Here is a 19,911-nt window from a genome sequence, read left to right as displayed (position 1 = left end):
CTGTGTGAGACTTTTTCTTGTTGTCTTTACATATACTATGCACAGAGTTTGTGTGTGTGTTTGTGTGTGCACTTGTGCAGATAACTTTGTGAGTACCATTTTGAACATAGACCTCATTGTGGCCAGTTGTCACCTACTGACCCACTTTTGATGGGCTGTTTGAGGGCTGGGACTTGTGTGTGTGTCTGTGTGTGTTTCTGCAGTTGTACTTAAGGTTATGTAAATAGTGGTTAGGTTAAGGTTAGAGATGAGGTTTCGATTAGACTGTCTGCAATGAATGGAAGTCAATGCAAAGACCTAAAAAGGATCTCTCACTCGCTCCCTCTCCCTCTGTGTGTGTGTGCGTGCGTATGAGTGTGTGTACATGTCTTTTAATAGTTGTGAGGACATTCTGACAAGTCTTTTGGATTAGCTCAGAGTTAATGTTAGTCAATTACCATGATGGTTCTGGTCAGGATGATAATACTACTGCTACTTATAACAACAACAATAATGATAATAATAAAGACTGATTTGTGATTGTATAAAGCTAAAAAACAAAAAAATGTACTAATTCTATCCCTTTAAAAATGCAACCTTATAAACGAGTGAATGCAAATACTTCACCAGCATTGAAACCAGACAATAGTTTAGGTTGCACAACATGTATTTCCCACCCCTCACGTGCCTCCTGTCAAATGCTTCGCTGTCTTCGTTTGCCTGCAGATCACGTGGCTCTAACCGTGTCTGTGTGACAGACAAGAGAACACACACGATGAAATAAGTGATCTACATTGGGTTGTGTTGTTGGAGAGAGAAAAAGTGAGATAACATTGTGAGCAGGTTCTGATCGTAGACACATCAAGAAAGGGGGGGGGGGAGGGGGGGGAACCAATGACAGCGAGGCGGGTTTAAAGGCGTCGACAACACGCGGTGGCTCCTCACTTCCTGGATGAAGATGGCGGATGAGAATGAGACAGCACCGATGCCGGAGGGAGAAGACGTAGAGGACCACGGACACTGCAGCGACTGTGAAAATGAGGAGCACCACTCTGACGACGGGTAAGAGGACGAGCTCGGTGCCGCGGGGCTGTGAGACGTGTCACGCCGCAGCACCGACCTGCAAAGCGGCTGCAGAGTGAAGCCTCCGCAAGCGGTGAGGCACAGACAGCCGGGCAACCGACACGTCCCTCCCACTTGTTGTCACCCAATTGGCTAGAATCGCCCTTCATTCACCAGTTCTTTGATGCAATTGGCTTAAGGCACGTTTCTCTGGGCGTGTCTTAGCTGCGCTCTGCTCTAGCCGTGATAGCAAGGCTCGGGATGGGGGTTGAAAAAACAAACAGCGCACGAAAGCGAGTTTTTTGCCCTAAAATCCATCGTTTCCTGTCACTTTTGCAACTCAGGAACAAATGTAAAACCTTCCCATGAAGCTGACAGCTCGGTGTTTCACCCACACATCGCTGCTGGCTGTCGGTAACTGATGCAAGTCATGGCAACCCCGGCGAACAGCTAGCTAGGCGTTAGCTTGCGTGCTAGCATAGCTGTCAAACCCCCCTATTGTCTGTGCGTGGATTTCGGTGCAGACTGGAGACAAATGCAAAGTGAAACAAGGGTAATCCACGTGCCTGTGCAAGTGTTGTGACATGGGCGATGTCTAGGTTGCGTTTTATTCCCCGTGCAAATCCCAGAAATGTGACGGATCCTGAAGCAGCCCAGCTCTGAGTAACTCCCACTGAAAACAGGCTTTAATGAAAATCCTCTTTTTTCCTGGCACAGGTCTCGGCAAATGTTTACCAAGCTGTGACACAACATAAGTCCAGGCCTGCAGATATTAAGGCGTGTCCTGATCGCAACATGTTTTCTGTATTTTTTTTTTCTGGGGACAGAAAGAGCTGCTGTAGGACAAAAAGTACCCAACCTTTAAATGAACTAATATCTACCTGTGATCTCTCCCCACAAGTTATAATATGTAGTGTGATCATGTGCACTGAAAGGTTTGACAGCAGAGTGAAGGATTTTAATTTAAAGGATTGTAATAATCACCAAGTTATACCAGTGTCAGGATCATACATAACACAGACATTGATACCTTTTTAATTTCAATGTTAGGCAAGACATTCATGTCAATAACTATAAAATATATTTTATCTATAGCAACATCACAAAAGTACAAAGTGTTTATCAAGATATTACTTGTGCATTATGTAAGCACAGTGAGGAAGTAAAACACATAATTGATTGACCTTTAGATTTATCATTCTCTGCCCATGAGGAAGTTTAATGCCACAACTTTCACTCAGGATAAAGTCTGTCTTTGATTATAATATAATAATAATCTGACATCTATTGTGTTATTTATCAATATCTTCTGAAATATAATACAATTATGATGTTGATATAATCTTTGGTCATATTGCCCACCCCTAAGATAATGTATTATCAGGTAAGGGTTATTATTTTTCTTGTGGGTGCATTATTTCTACAAAAAAATCCACAAACATAACTTAATTGTTGTAACTATCCTTCAATTTACAAAATCGCATGCCTATTTAAACAGAAGATGGTTTTTAATGTAAACAACAAAAAGAAAGTCAATTCTCTGACCTGTAGTGGTGATCGCTGCACACACATGCATGTAACTGAGATGCAAGTATCTGCAGGAATACAAAAAAAGTTCATGTGCCCTGGATGTGTTTAAACCAGACTTTATTGATCATGTGAAAATCATCAAGATTGTTCCATTCAATCCAAAGGTTTCGAAGCCTGAAACGGTCAAAGCGTTCGGTGTAAGCAGTCGTCCCAACACTGCTGCGAAGGGAGCATAGTGAACATATTTTCATTAAAGGGAAGTAAATCTGAGTTTCACTGTTGCTCTTTTCCAGCAACACGTGCAACCCCCCCCCTGCACCAACTTATACACACACACAGAAACAAAGAGTAGTTCTAGCTGTTAACTGGTCCACTCTGTGGAAATGGAAGCCTGTGGAACAAACTATTCAATGTTTTGTTGTCCATTGTCACTCACTGACCTCCCGTACATGCATACGTACACACACGTAGATGCCATGCACTCTGGAGGTCATGTGATTCACCATCTGCGCTAGTGTAACCGTTAAGGGCCAGAACTGTGTCTCTCTCTGCTCTCCGACACTAATGAGATTATCCTCTGTAAGTATCCAGTCTTTCACAGGCCAGAAGATGGATAGGTGGGTGTGTGGGGGTGTGGGGCTCCTTAGGTTTGACCTGATCAGGAAAGAGGTTTATGACACATTGGTTGTGGGAAGGGGTTACAGGACCTGTGTACTATGATTTAATCCCTCTTGTATCCCTCTGCACAGCTACATACAGGTGAGGAAGAGGGATACAGTCCATATGTTTCTGGTATTATAACCTACGACTGCTCCACCACTTTTATTTGACTTGGAACACCTTTACTTGCTGTCAGACTTGTATTGTTGTTTCTGTAACTGTCCTAGAACTGATTACTGACAAGGTTAAAAAAAAAAAAAGTTTGCTCATCAGGAAAAGATGGTTTCTCAAACTAGGCCTAAATGAATCATCCGCAGTGGGAATATATTTTTTTAAAGGATTTTAATATCCAGGATTTATTATTATTTTAAGCTAAAAAGATTAAGTCCAGGTACAGAAAATGAACCACATGCTCTCTTTATTATTAAAATAGATTTTAAGCAGAATCAACATTTGCTGACTCCAGCTTCTCCGCCGTCAGATTTGCTTTTTTTTTAAAGTGTCAAATGTGAGGGTTTGTTTGAATGGAAGGCTTTTGGACTTTGGTGAGACAAAACAAGGCATTTGGACTCTGGGAAGAAAATGATGTTTAAAAGAGTTTTAAAAAAAAAATGAATAAATTATCATGAAAATGATCTAGAGCCTCACATATATGATGGCGTCAAACTGCTGACAGGTTTTCTATTAATTACCTGACAAAACTTAAAATAAGTGGCCTCCTCTGGGATAACATTTTTCAGTTGATATAATCCTTAGAATTAGGCTGATAGTGTGTATGTGTAGTATTTCAATATAAAAGTAAATATAATACGTCTTAAATCACCCTGTGTCTTGCATTGTGTTTCCCAGGTAGAGATTTTTACAGATACCTTTTGACCAGGATGTGGTTTTCTCTCTGGAATGGAAAACTAATTCAGACATCTATTTCTGTCTTGTTTCAGTGACAGGGGTCTGGCTGACGACACTGGTGCCAAGAAGAAGAAAAAGAAGCAGAAAAAGAAGAAGAAATCTGGTGCCACAGAAGCAGCTCAGGACACCCTCTCTAAGGCATGCATTCTGTCACTTCTTTTAAATGAAACCACTCACACACTCAAGTCTTTGTATAGAAGATAATGATTCATTTGGTGAGTTGGCCCTTGTAATGGTGTTTCATTGTTTTTCCTTTGTATTAACTCCTCTCAACCTTTCTAACAGGTGAATTCATTGCCAGCTGATAAGCTACAGGAGATCCAAAAGGCCATTGAACTGTTCTCTGTAGGCCAAGGCCCTGCCAAAACCATGGAGGAGGCAACTCGGAGGAGTTACCAGTTCTGGGATACGCAACCTGTTCCCAAGCTAGGTATGCCAATTGTCAGAGAACTTTCAGTTCTTAACAAGTACTCAAACACCAACATGTGGTATGAGAATGGCAGGTATCCAAGTTTCTGTGCTTCATGTCAGGATCTGTTCTGTTTTCCTCAGGGGAGACGGTGACATCGCACGGTTCCATTGAACCTGACAAAGACCACATTCGAGAAGAGCCCTACAGCCTCCCACAGGGCTTCAGCTGGGACACCCTCGACTTGGGGAGCCCTGCTGTGGTAAGAAACACTCAAAGCAGGGATGCACATGAGTAATTTATCTTTAACTCAATATTTCCTCTTTGCTTTATTTTTGATAGGAAACTAGTTTATTTGAAATTTCAGTGGTAATCTGATTGTGCCCTTCGTTCAGTTTTCTTCTCCTCTGTTGTTTATGTATGATTACAATAATGAAGTTTGTCTGTTTTGTCAAAGTAAAATTAAAATCTTAAGCTGAGATCAATTAACGTGATTTGGAGATGAAAACTATGATTAAAGGAAATTAAGATGCAGCTCGAGTGCACAAAAGAAAATTTACTGTGTAATTTTACCAAATGTTGGTGAGATTGTATTTTCATTTAAAGGTTTCCCTTTGACTCTTTAATGTGCATTGATGTGTATGGTACAGTTTGTATTGTCAGGAATGCTTTAAAAGTAGAATAACAGATGCAGAAAATGTTGATGATTGGCAGATTTCGTTTGAATGTTTCATAAAATAGTTAATGGCACATATGCTCATATTCACAGAGACTTGGATAAATAGATAGATTAGTAGATAGTTGCAGTAGATAAATAATGTGTAGTGAGAGGTTGTTTACTTTTGTGACTAAATGTCAGATTCTGTTGTATTCTCTAAAACCAGCTCAAGGAGCTTTACACCCTTCTCAATGAGAACTATGTGGAAGACGATGACAACATGTTTAGATTTGACTACTCTCCTGAGTTCCTGCTCTGGTAATTCCTTTCACATCTGTGATTTTTCCAATTTTACACCTGACAAAGATCTTAAATTGAAATGTTCAATGTCATGTGGAATATTGAACTCTTAATAATTTGCTTTATGGCATTCTTATTCCACTTGTGTCTTTTTCTCAGGGCCCTGCGGCCCCCCGGCTGGTTGCCCCAGTGGCATTGTGGAGTGAGGGTTAACTCTAACCAGAAGCTGGTGGGCTTTATCAGTGCCATACCTGCCACTATCCGCATCTATGACATGTGAGCGAACTCATCAATGCTGAATGAGAATGTTACCCTGTCAACATGGACCTAACTTTCTAATTGATCTCACATGCTGCATAAAATCAGGGGATGAAAGATTAGCCTCCTTTTATTTCACTCACTTCCAAATCACATGCATATTGTTTTTACACTTGGAAATGCCTTTTTATCTTCACTTAGATTATAAAAGTGTAAAAAACTGTCTAGGGTTTGTTTTTTATTGATTGACAGTATTAATAAACTCTGTTGCAGACCTGCTCAGATAATTGTTTTTCTTGTGTTTTAGAGAAAAGAAAATGGTTGAGATCAATTTCCTCTGTGTTCATAAGAAGCTTCGCGCCAAACGAGTCGCTCCCGTTCTGATCAGAGAAATCACCAGACGGGTGAACCTGCAGGGCATCTTTCAGGCGGTGTACACTGCGGGTGTGGTACTGCCCAAACCTGTGGGCACATGCAGGTGGGTCTGACAGAAACATGCTTTAGTTTTCTTCTTGGACTGTGTCAGTACTATTTGATTTCTTTGCACAGGTACTGGCATCGTTCTTTGAACCCACGCAAGCTAATCGAGGTGAAGTTCTCCCACCTGAGCAGGAACATGACTATGCAGCGCACCATGAAGTTGTACCGTCTGTCTGATGTTGGTGGAAATGCGCACACACACACACAATAAATCTTTGAGATGATTTCTTTCTTCCAGTATGCCTTTATTCTCCTCATCCATGTCTTCTTTTTCAGGCCCCGAAGACTTCAGGTCTGCGGCCAATGACCAAGAAGGATGTGCCAGTGGTACATCGTCTCCTCCGTGAGTACCTGAGCCAGTTCAGCTTGGTGCCCGTTATGAGCCCGGACGAGGTGGAACACTGGCTTCTGCCCCAGGAGAACATTATCGACACTTACTTGGTGGAGGTAAAAGACCATGTCTTATATTTAAATAATTCTGTCGTGTTTTACTCCAGGAGCCTTTACAAAAGTATGTGTTGTTCTCTTGACAGAACGGTGGCAAAGTGACCGATTTCCTGAGTTTCTACACGCTGCCCTCTACCATCATGAACCACCCTGTGCACCGCAGTCTAAAAGCTGCCTACTCCTTCTATAACGTGCACACCACCACCCCACTGCTTGACCTGATGTCTGATGCCCTCGTCCTGGCCAAATCGGTGCGTTCCTCTTAAATCAGTTGTTCATCATCAGTGTTCTGTTAAATGTTCGTACTCCAAATGGGAAGTAATGGAGTTTTTATCTCTCATCTCTTATTCAGAAAGGGTTCGATGTCTTCAATGCACTGGATCTAATGGAAAACAAGACTTTTCTGGAGAAGCTAAAGTTCGGCATCGGTGATGGGAATCTACAGTATTATCTGTACAATTGGAAGTGTCCAAGCATGGGGTCAGAAAAGGTAGAGTTTCTGGAGCATTTCTTTTCACAACGGCAATTTCGTAACCTCAGCTCATCTACAGGGGGTCTGGCAAAACTATTGAAGTCTTTAGCTTTCTTTATTAACTCTTGTCTGCTCGAGGCAGTGATGTTAATTGGTTGGATATCAAATGCTTGTTTCAGATTCCTGGCTGTTGGCGGATGTTACAGTCAATAGTGAGGTTGTTTTGACCGTGGAATGTTAATGCAGCAGTCGGTAGATCTGTAACAAAACACTGTCACTGCTATTCGATAGGGGTGGGAATCTTGAGGCACCTCACAATTTGATTTAGAGGGCCACAATTTGATTATTGAAGCATCTTGCCTTTGCATTTCTATACACGATTTCTTTCTTTTATCACTGTGTGACTATAGAGGTTACTGTTCTTACAAATGTGCTGTCATTTACAAAATAAGCGTTTCAATTCAAAAATCAGAGTGATTCTATAATGAGTCAGTTTTTTCCAAATCGATTTGACATTCATTCTGTTTAGACTCTTGTGCTTAACTGTATCAGGCTGATACAGTTAAGGCTAAATATGGCCCCCCTGGCCTGGCCCGGCCCCCCATTACTCCACTGGTCAACATGAGACTTTACTTGTCTGCTCTTTTTCTAATAAGAAGTGATACTGAAAAAACCTGCTTAATTCATATTTATGTTCTTGGATAAATGGGGCATTGCTTATTCTGCAACAATGAATTTTTAAAAAAAGTGTGATAATCTGCTTGAAGTACTACTCTTGTGCGTGCCTGTCTCTGTAACTCGCAAAAACTGATAACCACATATATTCAGTTATTAATCAATGATGTTAAATTATGAATTGGGAACAAATCAACTGTGTTGATGCAGAATCGTACGCACCGCAATGCATTGAAAATCGGTTAATTTCCCGACCTGTACTATTGGGTACAGAAGCATTTCCATTTCATTGGTGAATCCATCTGTTCTCTGCTACTTATGCAGGTCCAGGCTTCATTCATTCATTAATTGATTATCTCCAAGAATGGATTATAATAATAAACTACTCTGATGCTTGGAGAGCGATATCTCTGCCAAGGCTAACACCCTATCTCGCTATGTTGTCAAGCCTTACTGCTCACCAAAACGTATTGGAAAGCAGACGGACAAGTAAACGCAAAAAATCATGAAAATGTCATACCTCCAACAGTTTTTTTTTGCATAATCCTGCTAACTAATAAACACGAACAAAAAAATTACCTCCCTGGCGGGGGTACTAATTCTTGACCATGTGTCCCACTAATTTTTTTTATCATACATTATCCATTGGCTGGTTTGACTTGATGATCCCTGCAGAGATCCTGTTCCTTAAGGTTTCAACTGCTCTCCTAATGGCTCCAACTTCTTCTTCCTCAGGTCGGGTTGGTGCTGCAGTGACCTTCATTTACGCCATAAACAAGTGTCACCAACAGGCCAGGAGACCACACCATCGCACTGACCACCTGACAGATGGACTGATGATGACTTCCTGCTTTAGGAAAGGAAAAACCACCGCCCATTTTTACTTTTTGACCTTTTGAACTTTGACCTGCACTACTGCTGCCAGGCGGGGAGGCGGGAAGAGTCTTCAATTCTTCCTCCTCCCTCAATCACATGGACCTTAAGCCATTGTAGTTACCATCGCAAACAACTGTATTACATCTGGAAGCTGTCTTGATTGTACCAAACACACAGACACAAGAACAGTTTGCACAGATTTCTTTATACCAAACACTCACTTTTGGCTTACACACCATACAATACTTGTAAATAGTATCAAAACCTAACTGCAGATTATGCCCTAACACAAAAGGAACCTATGGTTTTATTCCTAAAAGTTGGAAGTGCTTTTTGCAATTCAAATCAATCTGTCATCTTTAAGTTTTAGATATAAACAAAAATATCTTAAAGTGGAAAAAGCTCAAAAAGATGAGGTAATAAATACCAAAAGTGGACACCAGTGGCCTGTACTACCAAGCAATTTCACCGTACTACGAAGCTGGTTATCAAATGTCTCAGTTAACTCTGGGTTTTCTTATCCCGCTATATGTGCAGTCATAAGAACTATGAATAAAGTTCTTAATGTGTCAGAAATGCTGAAGCCTGGGGGTAGTCAGTTTAAAGTCAAAGTGACTTTCAACAAAGAGATACATAAATGATAATCACATCGCTAGAAAAAGAAACAACAAATTCTCATTTTTAAATCAAGGTTAAGGCTGTATTATTAATTTTAGTCCTGATCATTTTTCCTCTTAGCTGATGGATAAAGTGTTAGGAACATGTGATGCAGATAGAAACATCTGGGATGTGAGACTTACTGCTGCCAAAGCCGAGAGGAGAAAAGTAGTGAATCGTGTGTGAGATCAGGCTTAGTGAAATGTTCATTTATTATAATTAGAAATGTTTAAGTGTGTGGATACTTTTTTTTCAAATACAATACATTAGAGGGTTTAGTTTACTATTTATCCTCAAGTTAAGAAAGCAAAAGCATAAACACTTGAACACTGTGAGGAATCAAATAACCTTTCACTTAAAAGGAAGCTGTAATAGTTGGGCTGCATTTATGTATTTTGAAGCTCTTTTAGAACTACAGTGGACACATAAAAGTCTGGAACAGGTTGGTACTACAGCATAAGTTACTATTTTGATTTTGTTAAATGTGAACCAGCCTCGTAGAACTGAAAACCCAGAGTTTAACATGAAGCTCCACAGATCCTGCTTCGTAGTACAGGCCCCAGAAAAGGGCTGTTAAGATTATGCTTGACTCCTGTATTTTTATTTTTTTTCCTCCATCAGCCATTATGAAGATGTATGTGCCTGATTTGGCGTATGTCTTCTGGAGGTCTCCTCATCTGTATTAACTTTCATGAACCTCTCATCAAGCTTACTGCACTAACAGAAGAAGCAGAAAGAGAAACAGACTAATCATAACAGACCAACTCAGTTTGAGGGGGGAAAAAAGCTCCTTTGGGACGAGGTTGGACTGTGACAGAGGTTAAAAGCTTTTCAGTGGGGTTTACTCAACACATTTATGAGCAGGAATCAGATTTTAAAGACGACTTGAATAAGTTGTGTCCCGGTTTCAATGTCCACCCTTACTAACAGAGTTTGACGTATGTTCCTGGAAAGTCAAGGGCTTCGAGGTCAAAATCAGAAACTGAAAGTTCTCTTTCTTTTCTTGAACTCATGATGCAGGTTTTTCTTGGGGGGCAATCTCACAGTCTTAAAAGATAAAGTACAAGACAACAAACACATAAGAAAAACTGAAGGATCCTATGTTCTGGCTCATTTAATGAAATAACAGCTCTAATTTTAATCTATTTATTAGGATTTATTTAGAAAATGACAACAAATGTGCAGTTTTATTAACTTGCAGATGAAATATGAGCCTCACACAGCCTAAAGATCCTCATGCTCAGTTCCCTGTCAGGTAGAATGGGAGTTTTCAGGAGGGTGGGTGTTGGAGCTGGGCCCGTGAACAGCCATCATGGTGGTGGTTGTGATGATGATGGTGACTGGGGAGAAGCCCCTGCTTAAAATAAGTGTTTCCTGTCTGAGTGTTGGTTCTATTTGCAAATGGATGTAAAAAATAAATGAATAAAGAATGGGTCTTATGGTGTTGCAGGAAACTAATGTGAAGAGGCAGGTGATTTTCTTCTTTTTTTGAACAAAAAATAAAATCTAGAAGTTGCTGTGAGAGTTATGTTTTTTTCCCTGAAGGTAGAGAAACAGATGATATGAAACGCACCTTTAAATCACGGCTACAACTTGCTTTTTCTGGAAAAAGCTTGTAAGCCGACCCTGAGTGTGGTCAAGATAAGATTTTCATGCCTTAACTACATGAGCAGTGAAAGTATATAAGTAGTAATATTTGAGGATTCATTTTTCAATGATATTTTTACTTTTTGTCTGTCATGTGATCCTTGTTCCGGAACATGAGGCTTCCACAGAGCGCTTCCTTCTCTAATTAATAAGACAACCTGACTCTTCCTCACAGTTCATCTGTCATATCAGCTCATTTTGTACAATCAGCACAAAGTTGAGTTTCTGTCCTGTAGAGTAATCTGTTCATGCATCCATTCATTATCTGTTCTGTTTATCTCTTCAGGGTCACAGAGGGCTGCGGCCAATCCCAGCTGACATTAGGTAAGAGGCAGGGTACACCCTGGACACAGGGCTGAGAAACAACCATTCACACTCATAGCCAATATAGAGACAAATACTGCTGGTCGTCTGTGTAAAAATACAATATGGCGTGCTCCAGTTTTAGGCACCATTGCAACATTATAAGGGGAACATCTGATTGGTGCCACATTCATCCTGCAGCATTACAACACAAGACAAAAATGTTCTCAGAGACAGGAAGAGCACAGATTTTTAAAAGCATCCTCATTTTAACTTTAGTGACTGTAACTACTACTTCTCCTAGTGATGCTGCCGCGAACATTATATATCATATTATAAAACATTATTGACACATCAATCAATCTAATGTACGCTATATACTAATCAATCAAAATTGATAATAATATGAATGTCTTAAGTATGACACCCATACAACTACATGAGTAATTAATGTGCAACAACAGCAACAACAACAATAATAATAATAATATTAAGAATAATAACAGTAGGGTTCCACCCCTTCACGATCATCATCATTATCATCATCTGTTGTAACATTTATTTGTTTTTCCAGTTTTGCCTCTTCAGTCAATCATGAAAAAACTATTGCGTAACAATGTAAACAACAACAGTTGTATTATTATTATTCTTATGATTGTTTTTATTATTATTTATTGATATTTTCTGTATTTGTTTGTATTTTCAGTTTTACATCATTAGTCAATTATAAAAAACAGTTAGGGCTTAATAATAATAATGATGATGAAATAAGGATAACAACAACAACAACAATGATAACAGTAGTCATGGTATTGTTTCTATCTTCTGTCACTTATGACACAGCTGGGTGTTTTCCTTGTTTTTTTTCTCTTTACCGTTGATTGGTCCAAACTGTCTGACGCGCCCTAACAAAGGCTGTGATTGGTCCTCTCCCCGTAGGCGTGTGTCGGGACCTTCACGCGGAAGTGAGCAGTAGATGCAGGCAGCCATCAGTTTCCACATCTGTGCGTCTCTCTCCAGCACCATGTGGATCAGTGTGGCCCTAGTCTGCGTCGCTTTGCTCGGACTCATATTAAAATATGTCCTCGGCAGCTCCGGACCCAACCCCTTCGAGAGGGACACCAGGGAACCGCTGAAAAAGATGGTTCACGACAGGAAGGAGAAAAACAAAGTGCTGAAACAAGGTGAGTGAAATGACCAAGGTCGACATAAATAACTGAGTTTTACTCACAGACTGTATGTAAAGGGTTTACCTTCACCTTTTACTCATCAAAACTTTACTTTACCGAATGGAACTAGTGGAAAAAACTATTGTCATAAAGTTAAGCGGCTAAAGTAGCTTAAAAAGTTAGTTTAAAATGTAGATCTAGATCATAGTGAAGCTATTAGCTCAATATTACCTAACAATGCAGGGCAGGTGTCAGGGGATGTGGCTGCAGAGGTTGTACCCTCTGTACAGTTTGGCTGTGAGCATGTTGCATCATTGCTATTCAACAACTGTCTGAAATATTCCTGCTCATGCACCGAGATCCTGCTGAGTGGAGACACTACCCTTGTTTGACATGTTTTAAATTCATCCACAAACCAAAAGCAGCTAAACATTACCACTATGTTGAAATAAACTGCAAAAGTAATCCACCTGCACCAATTTTTATTATCAAGAAAGAAAAAATAGGAATTATAATTTGGCTCTAGTTTTTCAAAAGTGATGATTTGCTCTTCTTCTGTGAGTGTAGATATCGACAGGTTAACACACAGATATATCAATATACCCAAAAATGTTTTGTTAATTTATTTGTCATTATTTTTTATTCAGCATAATATACTTCAATATTCTAAGATGGCTATAAATATGTTCAGCATTATACAAGCAACTGTTAACTGTGTGGCACTCCTACAATAAATTATATGAAAAGTGAGGATTTGGCTCCTTTTTCTGTTTTATAACACAATGAGTTTAATATATTTGAGTGAGTAATGTAAAGGGTTATTTTTTCTTAATTGATATTATAATTAGTAATCAAGTTAATCTAAATTATAGCTGATCAAAAATCAATTTTGTTAAATTTGATCTTTTAGTTTCAATTTGATCAGCTGTGTAGAATCTAATATGTTTGGTCAAATGTGCACTAAACAAAGGCAAACTCTTTTTTAAATGTTTTGTCGCCTTTCCCTCAGGTTTTGTGGCCAGTAAAATCCCTGACAACCTGGATGCCATCATCATCGGCAGTGGGGTCGGTGGGCTCGGACTCGCGGTGCTGTTGGCCAAAGTTGGAAAGAAAGTCCTGGTTCTGGAGCAGCATGATCGGGCTGGGGGATGCTGTCACACGTTCACTGAGAAAGGCTTTGAATTTGATGTTGGTGAGAAAAATGTCTCTTATCTCTTTCGAGTATTGTCTTTATCTTTCATAAATATGTCACATTTAAATAAAAAGAATGCTGGTGCTGTCAGGCTCTGAAATACAGAATCTTACATCCTGAGAATTGACTATTCTATTCTCACCAAAAATAAAAGCACTGGAAACATGTCTGCTTTGTCCTTATCTGTCTTCCTCAGGAATCCACTACATCGGTGACTTGCTGGAACACAAGCCGTTCCGCTGCATGCTGGACCAAATTACCAACGGACAGCTGCAGTGGGAGCCTCTGGAAAATCCGTTTGACCATGTTGTTCTGGGGCCGCCAGAAAACCGCCGCAGGTATCCCATCTACAGCGGCAGGACCCGCTTCCCTGAGGAGCTGAAGAAGTGCTTCCCTGGAGAGGAGAAGGCCATTGATGAGTATTTGAAGCTGGCCAAGGTAGGATGCTGTAACTTTACCAGCTTTGATAAAGCATCTTCATTTATGGTGGCTGTACTTTGCAACTACAATATAAACATTTGTAATGGCTTGAAAAACAATACTGTAAGTGCGTAGTTAATGAAATACACTGAACTTCTTTTATGACCTTTACTCTACTTTCACATGCAAATGCCTTTTCTCCCACTGTAAAAATAACTTCACTTAATTACACAAGGACACCATTATCCAGATTTCTCTCGATGGTGTCACTGATATTCCTCAAGGACTCGAGGGTTAGTAAACCAAAGGTTAGAGTAATTAGTGAGGTCTCTTATTAGCCGTCTCATAGTATTACATAATTTTATCCAGACTAAGTTGCATCAGAATTTTGCTTTGACACATAAGGGATGAAAGTATCCTCTGTGTGGAGCCACTTATCTGGATCTATTAATTTCAACTTCAATTTTTTATTTTTGTGTAATTGCTCAACCGTTCAGTGGCCCTCAGAGCGTAATGCACTGCAGCTTAAGTGATCTTTGATCTTAATCAATTTGCGGCAAATAGAAAACGCAAATCCCCACAACACAACTAAATCCCAACACAGAACTAAATACTTGCAGTATAACCAAATACTAGCAGCACCACCAAATACTCACAGCATGACCAAATACTAGCAACATGACCAAATACTCCCAGCACTAAAAGTGATGAATATGTCTGGGACACGCTTGTTGTTGCCATGATTTTTGACTGATAAAGTTACTAATTGAAGTTGGTAAATGTAAATTTTTAACATTTTGCTCACATTATTTAGGTATTTGTGCAAATATATGGTGTTAAGCTAGTGTTGGCTTCGTATTTATTATCAGCCTGCTAGTTATTGATGAAATATACAAGGTTAACAGCATATATCCACAGAAAGATCTGAATCATTCGATCAACAAAATCACGTTGTTTCCTAAACCTGAAATCATTATTTCTAATAAATGAGAACCATTCTCCCCCCAGAAATCTATATTTTTAATATGCTGTTGTTTTTCTTATTTGCTTGTTCATTCTCTTGTGAAAGATGCATCCTGACTCAGGCAATGTTTTATTTTTCCCTCCTGAAACCAACAGAATATTTAATAAGTATAAACACATATTCAGCGTTAATTTACAAATGTTAGAATGACAAAACAACAGCGTTCAGGCTCATTACGAAAAAACAAAACTGCTTTGATTACACTCATGTCACTCAGGTGTCTTTTTTCCGTTTTTATTGTAAACATCAGTGTGTTAATGTTTGTTTTTCTACAGAAAGCCGGACGTGGCATTTGGCTCCTGGCTGTCCTGAAGCTCTGCCCTGTCCCCTTGGCTAAGTTCCTGGTCTACAGCGGCCTGGCCAAACGACTGTCTTTCTTCTTCAAAATGGCCCCACGCAGCCTGACAGAAGTGGTCAATGAACTGACAGAGAACAAAGACCTCCGGGCTGTTTTCACCTACATCTTTGGCACCTACGGTAGGCCGGGGCCGGGCAAGACATCTGTGGCTCTAACGTGGTCGTCTCTTAATTATCCTGCCGTTCACACTTTTTGTTTCCTTCTTTGATCTGCAGGAAACATGCCCAAAGAGGCCAGTTTTTCTATGCACAGCTTGCTGGTCACTCACTACCTGAATGGTGCCTGGTACCCTAAAGGTGGAGCCACTGAAATTGCCTATCACATGATCCCCATCATTGAGAAGGCTGGTGGTGCCGTGCTAGTCCGAGCTCCAGTTAATCGCATCTTGTTCAATGATGCCAAGGAAGCTTATGGTGGGTGTGGTCCTTAATACACCATCACAGATGTTGCTCCCACAGAGGATTCACTGTGTCTGTTCTTATCCTTTTAGGTGTGAGTGTGATGAAAGGTCAGGAGGAAATCCATATCCATGCCCCCATGGTCATCTCCAATGCTGGAATCTTCAACACCTACGAGAAGCTACTGCCTAAAGAGCTCCAGGCCATGCCAGGTGAGGGAAGAATATGAGCTGCATTAAAAAACTTTTTTTCCATGTAATTGCTAAATGATTAATCTGTGAAATGTTAATACAGTTAAAAATTTCTGACAGACTCAGGGAGTCAACATGTTTTGTCCAAAACCTTAAGATATTTATATAGCAGAGAACTAACTCAATTTTAGAAGATGGAATCCAAGAATGTTAAATTATATATTTGTTCTTTGTTTTTGTCAGTCATTTGTACTTGCCTCATGAACATGTCTTAAGAACACCTTGAGAGAATGCTTTCAAATTTGGCACAAATGTTCATTTAGACTCACGGATTAACTGATAAGATTTGGGTGGTCGAAGGTCAAAGGCAAAGGGTCACATGGCCTTACAAAAGTGTGTTATGGCCTCTTGATCTATGAAATCTCAACTCTGCCAGTAGATAATTTTCTCAAATATTGACCAGTTGTCACTTGGACTAGATTAACTGATTAGATTTCAGTGGTCAAAGATCACAGTGATCTCATCTCATATTATTGTGAATGCAAGATGTCAGGAACACCTGAAGGGACTGAAACTGCACTGGTGTGCAGGGGTAGACAACCAGGAGAGTAATTATAGTTTCACACATGACCCGAGAAGAAGGTTTTAAACATGACAGAAAGAGTTACAAATACACTTAAATGGTGAATTAGTATATTTACCTTTGGGCTAAGATCATTTTTACCATAAGAAGTTGGTATCTGTTACTTTTAGGCTGACTGACTGTTTCAGCCATCAGGAAATAATTTCTTGATCAGGTTCTATGAGCAAATTACACTGAACGTGAACGTGTTTCTGTAAAGTTGTCCTACATGTGCATTGCAGCCATTCAGAAGCAGCTGAGTATGATGAAGAATGGTGAAGGAGGCCTGAGTATTTTTCTGGGTCTGACTGGAACCAAAGAGGAGCTGGGCCTGAAAGCAGACAACTACTGGATCTTTACTGAGAACAACTTCGACGAATTGTATGTTGTGTTGACTCTTTCATGTGTTGCCTGTTAAAGTTACAGGAATTTACGGTAGATTTTAATCATTTTTAGTTTAATATTCTAATAGAAGTATTTTATCTGCTATCTGTGTGAGTTTATATCAAATCTTATTACCTGTTTTCAATTACAGGGTGGAGAGCTATATGAAGGGAAAGAGGGAAGATTCAGCCAAAAATGTACCCCTGCTGTTTGTCGCCTCTCCATCAGCTAAGGATCCAACCTGGGAGGAAAGATCGCCAGGTACACAAACATGAGATGCAGCATGTGACTACACTATTAAGTTATAGTTTTAAAAAGCATCACTTTTGCTATATTTACTCCTGGCATCCACACAACTCTGAAGTTTTCGACCAGCAAATGGTCATGTGACACGTGCTTTCAGGCGTGTTAGTTAATGCGAGCCTTTGTCTCTGGACAATCCAGAACCAGGGTTATAGAATGTGGGAGAACAGTTTTCTGTATCGTCATATATTTTTTTATATTGAACTAGTTTTTTCATGTCACATCAGGCAAATCCACTCTGAGTCTCGTCAGCTTTGCCAACTATGAGTGGTTCGAGGAGTGGAAGGACAACAAAGTGACGAACAGAGGGGCAGACTACAAAGAGCTGAAACAGGCTTTCATCGACTCTGTTCTGGAGGTGGTGATGGACGTCTTCCCAAAGATAACCAGAGACAAGGTAAATGCTCAGATGCACACAGATGTAGATTCATCCTGTGTTGTGGTCATTTACTGTGGTCATGGTGGATTAATCCAAAAGGACTGAAGGGCCTGCGTGTTATTGCTGCTTTATGCTTGTGCACAAGTGTATGCGTATGCAGGTTCTCAGTGTTTACATACTTTGGATATTGTGCTATATCACAGAGCACCCAGGTTACCTACCTCATCTATGTGATCCAGCCATCAAAAAGGCATCAACTTTATTTCCCCAAGTCATTTTCAGTCTGCACTGAGCTCAGTAAAAGAGCTGATACCATGTGTCCTGAAATCTTCTGCAGCGAGATGTAAAACTGCACAATTACTTAGAATTTGAATTTAAATCATGGCTGCAGGAACTAGCTGCCAGTGATATGGATATTTTAGAAGGTCGTGTGTTAATTAATTGATAGAATTACAATAGTCTAGTTTATTATATGGTGTTAGAAAAGCTCTATGTAGTTTTTTAAGGTGGCGTCTTTGGTTGTTTCTTGGATGCAATGTTTTATACAATTATAAGCAGTTTTATGTGTGATTCTTTTTGATTAAATGAAAAAAATACATCACATTTGTTTTTGTGCAGGTTGAGTTTATTGATGCTGGAACCCCCATCACAAACACACACTACATTGGAGCACCCAAAGGTGAAATCTACGGCGCGGATCACGGCATCGCCCGCTTCAGCCCTGAACTCAACTTTACAGTGAGACCTCAGACTCCGCTGAAGAACCTCTATCTGACAGGTCAGTTTGTGTACGGCACACAGCGTGATATCATCCAGAGCTATGTTTGACAGCGTGACTTATTGATTTCACGTTCAGATTTCCCTTTACTCAAACCTCTGTGAGGCTGCCTACATTTCCTGACAAACTGTATGAATGAATTTGGTACATTTCATGTTTTGTGTATTTCAGGCCAGGATGTGTTTCTGTGTGGCTTTGCGGGTGCTTTGGCCGGAGCTCTCACCTGCGGCTCTGTCATTCTCAACCGCAACCTCCATCTGGATGCTATCAACCTGGCAAAGAAAACAAAAGCTATGAACAGCAAATGCAAAGAGGAGTAACTGCCTGACATCATTCAGCTGAGTGACCGTTATATAGTGTGTCTAACCAGTAACTGATCGCACAACTGAAATCTGTGTGTAAGGAGTTTTCGAGTTTCCCATCACAAACTGCTAAAACGTATGACTCATGCACATCTACATTAATTCAGCTTTGTTAAGAGAGTGAGATGTTTCATGTTTGAATAACGGTTATTGAGCTTCCAGCACTTAAAACAGCTAAAATTACCTCATGCAAATACTTTTATATCATTCACTGTGTTGAAATTCATACACACATTTGTTGTGTAGTGTTTTAATTTCTTGTTCTGTGCCGAACTATACTCTTAATTTTGATTTGCATTCTGTTACAAGTTTACAAAGATGACTCCCCATTTGGTAATAAACAACAGATGCCATTCAGTATCTGGTGTACTGTGTGTATTTATGTCAATACTCTCTCGACAGGAAATTTAATTTCTTTTCTTACGGTATTGGTTGATGATCCACCCTTTACACGTTTTTGTGCCAATTAAATCAATAACCAACATGCTATTTATTTTTTTGCGAATTGTTTTAACCTTAGAATATAAATTCTCCCTTTATATGAAGCACTTTGACAGTAATTACTGATACATAAACATAATATTTGTAAAATAGATTGGATTTTAGTATTACCTCCACAGAATAATCTGTTGATCTTGATGGAAAAATCTGATGTGTTTAGGAGACTGATATTTATGAGTGAAATTTGGTGCAGATGCAAATAGAAATCTGGATCTAGTGAAATTAAAAGTGGCTTCACAAGGGAACGGTGGGGCCTTGTCGGAGGTATACTCTATTGTGTCATTCTTGTTATTTCTCATTACTACAATTTTATGGAAGTTGCATCGATATCATTTCTGCTTCTCATTATTATCATTATAAGTAGCAGTAGTATGCGATGTAGTACTAATATAATGTTACAAAATACATTATATACTACATAATATTACTAAAATGAAGCTGTAATTCAATGATAATGTTATATACAAGAATAAGGTTGTAATATAAAAACATAAAAGTTGTATTATTA

The 19,911-nt window shown here is 39.6% G+C and overlaps 2 protein-coding genes across 2 annotated transcripts; both read left to right on the top strand.

Moving 5' to 3' along the window:
• The first annotated feature begins 679 nt into the window (after window positions 1–679).
• nmt1a (N-myristoyltransferase 1a) lies at window positions 680–10,889 on the top strand. Its single transcript, XM_020094302.2, has 12 exons — window positions 680–1,041; window positions 4,173–4,278; window positions 4,426–4,570; window positions 4,693–4,811; window positions 5,434–5,525; window positions 5,667–5,783; window positions 6,073–6,243; window positions 6,315–6,423; window positions 6,522–6,692; window positions 6,779–6,943; window positions 7,045–7,182; window positions 8,575–10,889. Exons 1-12 carry the CDS (start codon window positions 932–934, stop codon window positions 8,593–8,595), a joined length of 1,464 nt encoding a protein of 487 aa, XP_019949861.1. The 5' UTR covers window positions 680–931; the 3' UTR covers window positions 8,596–10,889.
• A 1,375-nt stretch (window positions 10,890–12,264) lies between these two features.
• On the top strand, window positions 12,265–19,262 carry retsat.2 (retinol saturase, tandem duplicate 2). Its single transcript, XM_069525292.1, has 11 exons — window positions 12,265–12,506; window positions 13,501–13,683; window positions 13,880–14,121; window positions 15,403–15,604; window positions 15,701–15,898; window positions 15,976–16,095; window positions 16,939–17,077; window positions 17,232–17,341; window positions 17,611–17,780; window positions 18,381–18,540; window positions 18,712–19,262. The coding sequence occupies exons 1-11, from the start codon at window positions 12,299–12,301 to the stop codon at window positions 18,858–18,860; spliced, it is 1,881 nt and encodes a 626-aa protein (XP_069381393.1). The 5' UTR covers window positions 12,265–12,298; the 3' UTR covers window positions 18,861–19,262.
• The last annotated feature ends 649 nt before the right edge of the window (window positions 19,263–19,911 follow it).

The sequence above is a fragment of the Paralichthys olivaceus genome, chromosome 5, assembly GCF_024713975.1.
Source record: "Paralichthys olivaceus isolate ysfri-2021 chromosome 5, ASM2471397v2, whole genome shotgun sequence".
In the NCBI taxonomy this organism is placed as follows: Eukaryota; Metazoa; Chordata; class Actinopteri; order Pleuronectiformes; family Paralichthyidae; genus Paralichthys; species Paralichthys olivaceus.
The sequence above is the reverse complement of the archived record's forward strand: the minus strand, read 5'-3'. Positions and strand labels throughout refer to the sequence as shown.